The sequence below is a fragment of the Gossypium hirsutum genome, chromosome A06 (genome assembly GCF_007990345.1).
Source record: "Gossypium hirsutum isolate 1008001.06 chromosome A06, Gossypium_hirsutum_v2.1, whole genome shotgun sequence".
NCBI lineage: Eukaryota > Viridiplantae > Streptophyta > Magnoliopsida > Malvales > Malvaceae > Gossypium > Gossypium hirsutum.
The window spans coordinates 7,479,403-7,492,766 of NC_053429.1; the positions used below are offsets into that span (position 1 = coordinate 7,479,403).

The 13,364-nt window shown below is 35.6% G+C and overlaps 2 protein-coding genes across 2 annotated transcripts; one reads left to right on the plus strand and one right to left on the minus strand.

Annotated features, from left to right (window-relative positions):
* Nucleotides 1-2,996: 2,996 nt before the first annotated feature.
* Nucleotides 2,997-8,571, plus strand: LOC107962519 (long chain acyl-CoA synthetase 9, chloroplastic). Its single transcript, XM_041115006.1, has 12 exons — nt 2,997-3,692; nt 4,445-4,939; nt 5,040-5,120; nt 5,515-5,769; nt 5,928-6,059; nt 6,185-6,358; nt 6,451-6,680; nt 7,078-7,195; nt 7,414-7,545; nt 7,645-7,779; nt 7,854-8,060; nt 8,253-8,571. The coding sequence occupies exons 2-12, from the start codon at nt 4,493-4,495 to the stop codon at nt 8,415-8,417; spliced, it is 2,076 nt and encodes a 691-aa protein (XP_040970940.1). The 5' UTR covers nt 2,997-3,692; nt 4,445-4,492; the 3' UTR covers nt 8,418-8,571.
* Nucleotides 8,572-9,402: 831 nt separating this feature from the next.
* LOC107962520 (uncharacterized protein At4g08330, chloroplastic) lies at nt 9,403-11,675 on the minus strand. Its single transcript, XM_016898934.2, has 2 exons — nt 11,282-11,675; nt 9,403-10,065 (listed from the first exon to the last, which is right to left on the minus strand). Exons 1-2 carry the CDS (start codon nt 11,374-11,376, stop codon nt 9,669-9,671), a joined length of 492 nt encoding a protein of 163 aa, XP_016754423.1. The 5' UTR covers nt 11,377-11,675; the 3' UTR covers nt 9,403-9,668.
* Between the last annotated feature and the right edge of the window lie 1,689 nt (nt 11,676-13,364).

Below are 13,364 nucleotides of genomic sequence, written 5' to 3' on the forward strand. Positions count from 1 at the left end.
GCTAGATGCGTAGATTGTGGAAAAAAGAGATCGCAGCTCTCCGAGGTTGGAGCCTCGTTTTACGAAGTGTGTTAAGACGCGTCTGAGTGATGGTACTGGTGGTGCTGGTGGTGGTGTGAGCGTACCATCTAGCGAGTATTACAAGAGGCGCCATGCGGGCGACTGTTAGAGAAAGTAAGGAGCGTGTCTCAGGTGCGGATCTAAGGATCATCGGGTTCAAGATTGTCCTCGGCGATTTTGAGCCAGGTATGTTAGAAATGTTTAGATGTGTTGATTTGGGTATAGAAATTATGTGTATTGTATGTGTATCTGCTTCAGTGGTTAGGTGTTCTGGGTATGTTTGAGAGGTTTCAAGTTCAAATTTGGTATGGTAGTGTTTTGGGATCAGAGTGCGCAGCGGGAGCTTAGTGGTGTGATTCATGTTATACTACTGTTCTGTTAGTTGGAAATTTCGGGGACGAAATTCCTTTAAGGAGGAGTAAGTTGTAACGCCCTAAATTTTGGGCCTAGAAGTTTTGGGTTTTGAGTGTAGGGATAGTGGGAAGGTTGCACACATAAGTTAAGTTGTGCAGTTTAGTGGCAGAATGGGCCTACTAGTCTAGTGGTTGTGAGTGTGTTGGTTTGTCTCAAGGTTCTGAGTTTGAGTCCCTGTGTGGGCATTTTAGGAAACATTTTAGTTAATTCTGATTTCAGTTAAAATAATTATTTTATTTATTTGTCTTTAGTGTTATTATTAATTATTTTTATTTTTATTTGCTTTTACTTGGCAAGTTATTTTATGTTCTGTTTCTTCTTGGTTTTTATTCTTGTGTTCTTCTTTTTGCTTTTCGGAATCGGTGGTGTTGTGGGGTTGAAGGACCTTGATTTTCTGCTCCTCTGTCGTCTTCTTCGCCATCGAAACAAATGTGGGACTCAACTCTGACTAATCTACTTATCTTTTGTTTTACAAGTGTTGTTTCGGCTTTTCGTTAGAATACTTTGATTCTCTAGTTTCAGAACTTTGAAGGCTGAAAGGAAGTGCAATACTCTATTTTCTGATGTGGTTTCGATAGTACCAAAGTTGGGGGACGGTTTGGTGGCCAAAGTGGTGTTTTCGGGGCTATTCTGGGGTGATTTCATGGCTTTCTCGACGGCCACATGGGCATGCGCCGTGACGCACGACCATGTTGATTTGGTAAATTAGGGTTTCAGCCAAATTTGGTGCCACATAGCCGTGTGGCTGTTTTGGGGATTTTTGTCAGAAATCACACAGCCGTGTCCCTTGGTCCACACGGGCGTGTGAGTTTAGGAATTAGGGATTGAGATTTAGGGTCACACGGCCTGGCTCCACGGTCGTGTGACTAATTTGGGAATTAGGGATTCCACACGGGCGTGTGTTGTGGAACACATGATCCTGTCTGGTGGCCACACGAGCGTGTAAGACCCTCATACGGTTGTGTCTACTCTGCACTTGAACTTAGTGAAATAGGACAGTGTCTTACACGGTCTGATCACACGACCGTGCCTCTACACCACATGGACGTGTGCTTCTGTCACACTGCCGTGTGCTACCCTTCACACGAGCGTTTGGACCCCCATACGGCCTGGAGTGCTCTGCACGACCAGAGCACACGGGCATGTGGCCCTATCTCGCCAAACTTTAGGTTTTAGGTCAAATGCAAGTACAAATGCGACTCGGTGTGTTCCAACCCCCGACTAAGCCTTATTAGGGGTAATTATGACTTTGATTTAGGCTTGATATGTGTGCATTTGTGATTGGTTGTAAGATAAGTTGATACTGGATTCGAGATACGAAGGTACACATGTTTGATTCAGTAACTGATTGACCGGATGTGTGTGTCTGCTTTTGATTGACTGTCTGAATTTATATTCTGAATTGTGTACATTTGACTGCATACATACATACATATGCATAAATCTTTTTGGGTGGGATGTTGAAGAGAAGGGAGATTTAAGATTTGGCAGTTTGTCTGCATTCTGAAAGCCCCTTAATAATACCCAGAGGGTCATGGACGGTCCTAATACCCTGAGAGTCGTGGACATTACTGATAACGGTATAGCGGTTTACCGCCTTACACTGTACCGCATGTACGTTAGCTACGCTACGTACCATTATCTGATCTGGCAGTTTTATTGCACGTCTGTATCGTAGTTCACTGCATTACACAGTACAGCTTATACGCTAGCCTTGCTGCGTAGCACATCTGATCTGGCAGTTATACTGCATGTCTGTATCGCGGTCTTCCGCATGACACCGTACAGCTTACTAATAGCCCTAATACTCAGAGGGTCGTGGGCAGTCCCAATTCCCTGGGTCGAGGACAATATTGATGATCATCGTTGTCGGGAAACTCGGGATGATGTTCTGTGGAGTATAAGGTTGTATAGGCTTTTCGAGGTTCTACTCGGAGTGCAGGGATGGGTAGATTGATTAAATCCCCATAGGATGTGTCGGGTTGGACGAAGATGGTGTGTTGGTTGAATGGGTGGGTTATTTTATAATTCATTTGCACTCATATGCGTCTGTGTGATGCTGTGACTGCAATATCTATTTGACTGTCTAATTGAATTATTTGACTGTCTGATTGACTGAAAAGTTTGATTTTACTATTTGACTGAAAGGCACTCATATTTAAAGAAACCTTGTGTGATGGGCTAAAGCCCAACCGATTCTGATTCTGGAAAAAGGGCTTAGACCAGTTTGTAACTTCTAAGAATTTCTGATATTGTGTCTAACAGAGACATATGACTATAAAGTTACATATGGTCTATTTTGTTATAGTCGCTCTGTAAGTATGTTCCGCTGCTGAACTATTTTCAGGTTTACTGTATCTATTTCTATTTCGATAGCTAGTTAGTTTGATCTTACACTAAACTCGTATAGCTTACCCCCTTTTCTGTTTCCCCTTTCAAGTACATTTCGGGATTTTAGATACTAAACTCAGTATGCGGAAAATTGAAAGAAAAGGAAGAGAGGAGGGTTCTTCGATTGCAGATGGCTGCTGGGCCACACAACTCTATCTAACTCCACTGCAACTATCACCACATCCACCACACTTTCACTTTAACACTTCAACTTGAAACATCTGAACCTCCATTTGCCATCTGTTTGGTCCTCTCTCTGTCATTTCCCCTGACCGAATCTATTCTGCCCTTTTACGCCACAAACCCCACACAACCAGGTTAATTCTACAGTACGTCTTTCATTTCAACTCCAAATATCAATTAACTACTTCTGTCAGTCTAATCCTTATCTTCAATGTTAAACAACAATTATATAACCAAAATATCTAATTAATAATATATATTCATACTTTGAAATTTCCATAATATTTTTATAATTTGATAATCGATATAAAATCTGACCTAGGGACATGTTATGGAATTAACCCACGAATAAAAAAATAAAAAAGAAACTTAATATAAACGCCAAGGAAGTATACCCTTTTTCAGAGTCATAAACTACTTCTGCAACACCAACTTGATTCAGTCTCGATCTTTCCGCCGTTAATCAGCTACCCTGTCCCTCCAACGTTCTATATTTGATCTCTTTACTCTAAACAAATCACGCCCTCCACCTTCTGTTTTACTTCAATACCCCCTCCCCATTTTTCTACTGCTTTTGGGGTAATGCTGATTGCTTGAACTGCATCCCTTTGCTTCCATACATATTTCAGCTTGGAGATTTGAAGGTATTTTTGGGTTTTTGCTTGTTTCACCTTTTGGTTATTTTTGATATTACCCTTTGTTTTGATCTAAATATGACTGCTTCAAAGTTTTACCTTTCCTTTATTTCATTGTAGATTTGCTCTTGACTTGATATTTTCAGGGTGGATTTTTTTATTGTATTTTTTTACCCTTTTTGTGTTTTTTTTTTGTGGTTGGGTTCCTTAACCCAAGGAACTTCCTTTTGAGGGAAATTCATTTAATTGAAAATTTTCTTTTGACTTGGTCACACACCATTTGAATTTTGATGTTTTGAGGGTGGAATTTATGGTAACACTTGTTTACCCCTCATTTTTCTCTTTCTTTGATGATTGGTTTCTTAAAATCAGGAAAAAAAATGATTTTAAAGACTCTGTGGTAACATCTAAAAGCACCCAGGAAACTTCCTTTGAAGTATAATTCTTGTATATAATGGTTGTGGATATATCAAAATTAGGATTCTGTTTAATTAGTTAAAAAATGCTGATCTATGAAGTTAATAATGATTAATAGGAACATGGATTTTGTTCTGTGTCAATGCCTGGGTTACCTGTTAACCGGTTTCTTTGTCGAATTCATCTTGTTAGAAGAAAGTGATGTCTCTGTATCTACCTATGCAGCTGCATGTGCACTTTGTCATATGCATGGTTTGGCTGGCAGCTGGCCAAAGTTTGCTTATGAGAAAAAAAAAAAAACATTTTTGGTTAGTGATAGTGATTGGATGTGATTCTCTTTTCAGGAGAACTGAAAGAGATACATTCTTCTGGGGGGACAAAATCCTATAAATATGACTGGTTATATCGTTGGTGCGCTTGTTCCTATTGTTTTTACCCTTCTCCTTCGGAGTTCAAAGAAGGTAAAGAAGCGAGGGGTGCCAGTCGATGTTGGTGGGGAACCGGGGTATACAATCCGAAACAGTCGATTCCCTTCCCCTGTTGAAACATCATGGGAAGGTATATCTACTCTTGCAGAACTTTTTGAGCAGGCATGTAAGCAACACGCAGATAAACCATTGCTTGGAACTAGGAAATTGATTTTGAGGGAGGTTGAAGTAACTGAAGATGGAAGATCCTTTGAGAAGCTTCATTTGGGAGATTATGAATGGTTGACTTATGGGAAAACATTTGAAACCGTGTGTGATTTTGCTTCTGGATTGGTTCAACTTGGTCACAAAAGGGAAGAGCGTGTGGCAATCTTTGCTGATACCAGAGAAGAATGGTTCATTGCATTGCAGGTCTTATACAAAGCTTGTTAATTTTAAGTTGTAACTGAGGTGTAACATGCTTTCCTTTCCACAGATTAGAGAATACAACTAATATGGATCCTTCTTTCAGGCCTGCTTTAGGCTCAATGTGACTGTGGTGACCATATATGCATCTTTAGGAGAGGAGGCCTTATGTCACTCATTAAATGAGGTTCCATCTCTCTTTCCCTCTCTGCGAACATATTTGCATTTTTATAGAATTTCTTTCTTCCATTGCTACCAGTTCTAGTGCAAAAGGTCTGTTGGTAGTTAATAACTTTTCAACGATTTGCTAATTTTCTTTTTATTGAAGTGAAAAATATCATATTAGGAAGCTTATTAAAGGTTACATATACATTTCTATATATATGGTTAAGTTATTAAGTTGGTAATGCACTTTCCCAAGGTTAATGAGGTTACCGAATCATAATAGTATTCCCTGCATCTTATAATGTGCAACCAAGTGGAAAAAGTGATGATTCACAGGGTTAATTCTATTGAAGGTTTTTATGGTTTCCACATTCATTACTCATATTTATTTAAGTATACAATCTTTGCTCTTACAGACTGAAGTTACGACAGTGATTTCTGGTAACAAAGAACTAAAAAAACTTGTCAACATTAGCGGGCAACTTGACACTGTCACACGTGTGATCTGTATGGACGATGAATTTCCATCCAGTGCAAATGGTAGATGGACAATCTCTTCTTTTGCTGATGTCAAAAGTGTCGGCCGTGCAAGTCCCGTGGATGCCGATTTACCTCTTTCAGCTGATGTTGCAGTTATAATGTATACTAGTGGAAGTACCGGATTGCCTAAGGTTAGAAGCGTCTATTTTTGTTCCAGTTCTTTTGTTCTCTTATTGATTTATGTTAGCAAATAGGTGGAAAGCATGATGTTATCTTTTAAGTCTTGCAAAATGGTTAAGATTAGGCATCCATATTGTTAACCCTATTGAAATACATCAAATTTGTACAGGGTGTGATGATGACGCATGGCAATGTACTAGCTACGGTTTCTGCAGTTATGACAATCGTTCCTGGACTTGGGAGTAAGGATGTTTATCTTGCTTATCTGCCGCTTGCTCATATTCTTGAATTAGCGGCTGAGGTATGTATGTTGTCTTGGATTGGATTATAAAGATTAACAGCAACTTGAGTTTGATCTTTGATTATATTTCAAATTTGTATACCTGCAGAGTGATAACATTTTTAACTTTCTTTTTGCTATTGTAGAATTTAATTCCTGCTGTTGGAGGTATCATAGGATATGGAACCCCTTTGACTCTCACCGATACATCCAACAAGATAAAAAGGGGAACAAAGGGGGATGCCACTGTTTTAAGTCCTACTGTGATGGCAGCTGTCCCAGCAATTCTTGATCGTGTTCGTGATGGAGTGCGAAAGAAGGTTAGAAACTTTCAATGCTACAAACATGCAACTACTTTATATGCATATATACTGTGAATAAACTCATTTCTTTCTTGGTTTGTGAACTTTAGGTAGACGCAAAGGGTGGACTAGCCAAGAAATTGTTTGACTTGGCTTATTCCCGTAGATTATCTGCAATCAATGGTAGTTGGTTTGGTGCCTGGGGCCTGGAAAAGTTCCTATGGGACTTTCTTGTCTTTAAAAAGGTCCGAGCAGTTCTCGGTGGTCGCATTCGATTTTTGTTATCTGGTGGTGCTCCTTTATCTGCAGATACTCAGAGATTTATCAACATCTGCCTTGGGTTAGTATGTTTATTTCAATTTATCATTATATAAAGTAAATATACGGATCCTATGGTGCTGCTCTTCCATTCCCTGGCACATAAGCTTGCAGTCAACACACAAGCACATTTCTGTAGTTCTATAACAATTGTTGTTCTGAATATAATCAAGGTGTTGTTTAATGAATCTCTATATTTTATATACTGGTTTACAGAATATACTATATGACTTATAGTGATTTTACATGTAATAAAGAGTTAGGAAGAAAAAGAATGTTGTAATTTTATCAAATGATATAAAATCTCTGAATGCAATAAATTTAAGTACTAAGCATTTTTTTTACATTGAAAACATTCTACTAAGTGGTTTCCATTTAATATTTTAAGTAGCATACTCTCATCGGATTTCATTTTTCAGTGCTCCAATTGGCCAAGGGTATGGTTTAACTGAGACTTGTGCTGGTGCCACCTTTTCTGAGGTTGATGATACATCCGTTGGTCGTGTTGGTTCTCCACTTCCTTGCTCCTTTGTCAAGGTAAGAGATGGTTGTGATTAATTTCACTAGTTTGAGCAGTATGACTTTTGACCTGCTCACATTCTTTACTTCAATGTTCTAAGGAACTCTTTTTAGAATGTCTGGTCAAAGCTTCACTTTCTCCTTGTTATTCTCTCTCTATATGATCTATGTTGTGGGGTTGTTGATTCCGGTTGGTGGATTCATTTCTGACTTGCATTATGTTTTGTTTCTTTCAGTTAGTAGATTGGCCTGAAGGTGGGTATTTAATTAATGATTCACCAATGCCTCGTGGAGAAATAGTAGTCGGTGGTTCCAGTGTAACACTTGGATACTTTAAAAATGAAGAGAAAACAAAAGAAGTGTACAAGGTAGGCATTCGAACTCTTAAAATCCGCATTCCTTTTCTCTCTCTTAGTTCTTAAGATTCTTAGTAAATTGATTATTTTGATCTTTTTGATGTGGAGAAGGTTGATGAGAGAGGAATGAGGTGGTTCTATACTGGTGATGTAGGACAGTTTCACGCTGACGGTTGCCTCGAGATAATTGACCGTAAAAAGGACATTGTCAAGCTTCAGCATGGGGAATATGTTTCTTTGGGAAAGGTATGAATCAATGTTTCTAGTCAAACAAGGATGTTCTTCGGATGTTCCATGGTAGCTAATTTTATCTTCTACAGGTTGAGGCTGCTCTCAGCATCAATCCCTATGTTGACAATATTATGTTGCATGCTGATCCGTTCCATAGTTACTGTGTGGCTCTTGTTGTGGCTTCCCAGCATGCAGTGGAAGATTGGGCTTCTAAGCAAGGAGTTGCTTTTACTGATTTTGCGGAATTGTGTGAGAAAGAAGAAACTATCAAGGAAGTACTCTCGTCTCTCGTTCAGGTATATCTCTACTCTCTAGAATAACATTCCAGTGATTTAAAACTTATCTTAGTCGTAGGAGGATCTTCGAATTTACCGAATAAATTTTAAAAAGAAAAGACATAAGCTTTTAGGAGGGTGCCTGGATATATACATTTTTTCACCGATTATCCCACACCAATCTTTCATTTTGAATACTGCTTTTATTTGCAGATCGGCAAGAAGGCAGGACTGGAGAAGTTTGAGATTCCAGCTAAAATCAAATTGCTTTCAACTCCATGGACTCCAGAATCCGGGCTTGTCACCGCAGCTCTAAAGATCAAGAGAGAGGCCATCAGGAAAGCTTTCTCTGAAGACCTGGCTAAGTTATATACATAATAGTTTCAAGAGGATTTTGCTTCTTTTTACGTAGGACTTTGCTGATGAACGAAGACTGCTTGAAGATCATCTGATTATACATTCCTACTTTTGTACCTTTGTACTTGCAGTTCAGGTTTTCTATTCTAAAGAAACAAGCACTGGTTTTTCTTTATTTTAATTTTTATCATTGCAATTCAGTGTTCTCTCCCAGGTTAATTTTAATTCATACCCTTTTCACCTATTATAACCCAGATTTTTTAGCCTTCTACTTGCATTAAATTGATATAGGAAATTGTTGGTATTTTCTAGTGAAGGTTATCTGGGTTAAATGCTGAGCTAATAATTTTTTGTTTGAGTTTGCACAGCCAGTAAGTGTTGAACCCTATTCTAAACCTAAATCCTAACCCTAAAATTCTGCTATAATCTTACTCCTTAAATCTTAAATTCTAACTAACCTTAATCCGCTGATTAGTTTTTATTTAATTAATATAAAATTTTCAAACATCTAGGGTGTAGTGATATTTGAAAGATGTTAATTACAAATTTTAATTTATTTAATAAATGCTCTAGTAAGTACTTCAAAAATAAGTTAAAATTATTCTATTTAAAAAATACCCTTTTAACAAAAATTATTTCGGCACCAAATTAAAAATTTAAAGAAATATATCAAAACAAATAAGTAAATCATAATGTATATAAAAAAATGTGTAGTGTAAAAAATTATCATTAAAAACCTTTTATTCTTGGATTATAAATATGCCCCCGAGATCTTTTTCCTTCAATGCTTTATTTCTGGATTGGGGACGTAAATAGGTAAAATGAAAAAAATTAGCACTTTAGCATTAAATTACTTAACAATGGTAAATTTAAAAGTTTAAAATTTATTATTTCATGGGTTTAAATTTTATGATGATTGAAGTTTTATTGATTTTATATAAAAATATTAAAAAAACAAGAAAACTTAAAATAATTAGATAAGGAACAACAATAAGCAGATGATCAGTTCAAAGGCCAAAAGAAAAATACTTGATTTAATTCAACTCAAACAGATATTAGACTTAAATTTGGGTAATGACATTACTGTGCTCAACCTAATTTTAAAGCTCCACATTACTTACCTTTCATATATACACTTAACAGAAACACAGCAAAGACAGCATAAAATGAAAGACTCAAACCAACTAATAGACAGCAATAATCCCATACGAAAACGCTCAGTCAGTCGTTGATAATTCAAACCGAAGACCATCAATGATGCACTGCAGGAAATCACGCAAAAAGTGGAGTGCTGAGTCCTTCAGCAGTCGAAGGCTGTAGGGCACGGATTCTAACATCATATTTTCTATGGTTAGAAGGTTCAGTGCCAGAGGATGAATCAGAACCATCTAAGACACGAGGGTAGCCAGAAGATTTATCATCATAAGCATTGCCAATGTGGTTCCCACACTTGCGACAAAGTAGTTTGGTTCTATGGCGGAATAAACCCCACGAGTGCTTCGAAAAGTAGGGTCTGCATTGGAATTCATCGACCTGCGTAAATCTGGTCTCGTCTATATTGAAGAATGATATCATCCCTCGCTTAATCGATTTTCCATATTTAGAGCCGATTGTTGCGGTGTTTCTACTAGAGGAACTTAAGTTTAGCTCATACCCACAAGAACCACAGCTGCAAGAAAGGATTGTTTCTATCATTTTATTGGGGTACGCTAGGATGAAGAGTGTTTGAAACTTATGAGGCATTGCGAGCATGAAACATCCTATACCATATATATTCCATAGTTTGTTTCAACACATTAGGACAGCAATAGGTTTACTGCAGAAGGGATCATCCTTTGTACTATTGGTAGTATCAAATTAGTCATTTCAGTTTCAAAAAGAAATTCAAAATTAACAGTTCTTCCCTACATATAAATGGTAGTCCTAGAACTTTTAAATCTCAAATCTCATTCTGAAATACTCAAATGACAAAGTATTGGGAAAGGAAACTATTTCAGCCCTAAAAGGTTCCTCCAAGTTCATCGCCTTCCTTTAGTAATCCAGATCCGACAGAGCAGATGAATTACAGAAGGTCGAGTACTTGTAGTACTACCAAAGGTATAGAAATCAAATCCCAACCCAGCAAACCATAAAAATTGCAACTTTAGATGAATGCCAGAATGTCAGTGTGTGAAGGAGTTAAGTTACTGTATATACAAAATAACATACATAATATTTTCCCCAACATGCTAACATGCATATAAGTCCTACAATAAATACTATCAGCCAATAACAACCAGACTACTCCCCCAAGAAAGGCAAAATATAGAGAAGCTTGTCTAATCCGACCACCCGAATCCATAATTTTTAAAACTGATCAAGTAGGCTGCTAATGCAGACAGATTAGCATTCACCAAGATACTAGTCAAATCAACTGGTTTTGCAAGGAAATACCAGTGACTAAGCCAATTTCATTATGATAAAAAATCATTTTCACGGTAAAACAAGGTAGTTTTTGGATATGATCCTGGGAGATTTCAATTTCACCATTTGCTACCCAAAGTGGTCCCAATATTGAAGATTTTCTTCTAATCAAAATCTCACTGAAAATTCAGTCTTGTCCTCCATTCAAGCTTTTAATTTAACTCTTAATTAATCTAAATATGTCCCCAGCTTTACAATCAATAGACACAATTAAAAACAGAAACTTTACACTATTTAACACAATTAGACACAGTCAACAAAGTCAACTTCCTTAATAAGTAAATAAATAAATAAAAACCCAGACTATATTATCTCAAAACAAAGAAAACCCAGAACTCAAAATCCAAAAATTCACACATACAATCCAACTAAAGAAAAAAATCAATCAAAATTCACCAAAAAAGAACAAAAAAAGAACAAACCTGTAAGTTACATCTCTTTGAGAAACAGAGGAAAAAGAATGGTGGAGATTTCCATTGAGTTGTTGTACATCTTTAACAAAAACAGATTTCTCCATTACTTTTTTCCTTCTTCCTACAGAATCAACACCTTTGATTATCACTATAACGGCAACTGTACTAATAAAGCGATTCAACTTTATGAAGTGTTTAATTAACTGCTGAGTTTGTGCGAGGATTTTGAGTGAGGAAACGGTTCCGCCTGAATCGGGTTGACGTTAACGGCTCAATTTTCAGGGACTGAGTTAAAAGGATGGAAAAATAAGAACAGCAGCAGTTTCTAGAGAAAAGGGAACGCGCTCCTTGAAGAAAAAGGAGAATAAAACTTTAATTATTTAGTTTGGGCCGTCCATTTCATGGTAACGACGTGGCTTATTATAGAAAAAAAAGAAGAAAAGCTTGATTAAGGATTAATTAAAATTAATTAATCAAGGTTAACAAACAGTGTTGAGAGACGTTGACTTGTTGGGTGGCGGTTGGGGCTTATCTTTAAATTTATACGTGCCCTAGTTTTAGTTGGTAATAAAGGATTAATCATGTAAGCTAGAAAATTTTGTTTAGGGTCGAAATTAAATTATAATTTTTATAATAATAAAAATATAATTTTTAAATAATTAAATTAAAATTTTATCAATTTTAAAAGGTTATAGTGTAATTTTACTTTTACTTATTTAAAAATTTAAAAATTTTAAATGGTCAAATTGAAAATATTTTCATTTTAGATGGACCGGCCTCCTGTCAGCCCCGTAAATTCGCTCTTGGGAGCTAAGATGTTAATTTCAAGTGAGTCAAGTTCAAATTAGACGTGCTACGTAATTTTTTTTTCTTATAACATATATTATGTATGATAATTATACTGCAAAAATTAGATAAATTTTTTGTTCCAAATATATATAATCTCTATAACTTGCAAGTGGGGATGGCTACAAGGAGAAGAGATTAGAAAAATAGTGCGAGTCTGAAGAATGAAGACGACTCTTTTTATATTTTAATTTTTACTTTTAAAATTTGGTTTCATTAAAGAAAAATTTCATTTATTATCGAGAATAATTTTTTAATATTATAAAAATATTAGATGGATTTATTTTTATATTTAAGAGGGTTATATAATGTAGATTAAAAGAGAAACTGAAAAATCTTAAACTTTAAAAGAGTTACGGCCCTACTGAGTCTTTTAGTGGCTCCACCATTAGGGTTAATTAAAAGAAAAGAAAATTTGTTGTTTTATTTTTATCATAAAGGAAGAAGAAATATTTTGGGCTGTTATTATTAACATTCATTGGAAAGTAATTTATATATATGGATTAAATGATTTTGATAACAGTGATTTAAAGGTAGATTTTACAGGCAAGGCAGTAAAGATTTTTAAAAAATTAAAAAAATATATATTTTTTAAGTTTTAAAGGTATAAGAGGGGTTGAAGAACTTTAAAACTATCAATTAAGTTGTTTTAATCCTTATCAATTTTTGAATTGATAATTTTTATGAATGAAATTCTTTTATTAATGTTGCCCGTTAAAAGTTAATGGTAATACTAATGACGCCATTAAAAGTCGTCGAGTCAGTGAATGGATATTAGTGTGATAATCCTGTTAGTATCGACTATAGAGTTTGTAGATTAATACTGTCGTATCAGTAAAAATAAAAATTTTCATAAAATAAACAAAATAAAATATTTTAAAACTCAAGTTTATCATGAATTAGACAATTATTTGTTTAGGTTCATTTGAATTTGAACATCTATTTGTTCAAAGTCATTTTAAATTTATAAAAATAAAAAAATTATAAAAATTATTAAAAATTATGTAAAAATATAAAAAATTCATTGAAAATTTTAAAATAATTTATATAAAAAATCATTATTTAAAAAAAAATCATGTTTTTCACTATCTAATCTCATGAAATAATTATTGTCACTAAAGAATGTATAATTTTTTTATGAAAAATTAAATAGGATTACCCAATTTCATTGTTTTTGGTCCTGCCAGCAAGTGAGTGACTTTTTGACCTTTTTATATTTTTCTCGTTTTCTCTTCATTCAATTCAA

What these genes read in the sequence shown, in the direction of transcription:
- LOC107962520 (XM_016898934.2), bottom strand. Translation starts at nt 11,376, where the DNA reads ATGGAGAAATCTGTTTTTGTTAAAGATGTACAACAACTCAATGGAAAT. An exon ending in CAAAGAGATGTAACTTACAG is followed by an intron (nt 10,066 to 11,281) that starts GTTTGTTCTTTT and finishes CCTTTCTTGCAG; the next exon opens with CTGTGGTTCTTGTGGGTATG.
- LOC107962519 (XM_041115006.1), top strand. Translation starts at nt 4,493, where the DNA reads ATGACTGGTTATATCGTTGGTGCGCTTGTTCCTATTGTTTTTACCCTT. An exon ending in AATGGTTCATTGCATTGCAG is followed by an intron (nt 4,940 to 5,039) that starts GTCTTATACAAA and finishes TCCTTCTTTCAG; the next exon opens with GCCTGCTTTAGGCTCAATGT. An exon ending in TATGTCACTCATTAAATGAG is followed by an intron (nt 5,121 to 5,514) that starts GTTCCATCTCTC and finishes TTGCTCTTACAG; the next exon opens with ACTGAAGTTACGACAGTGAT.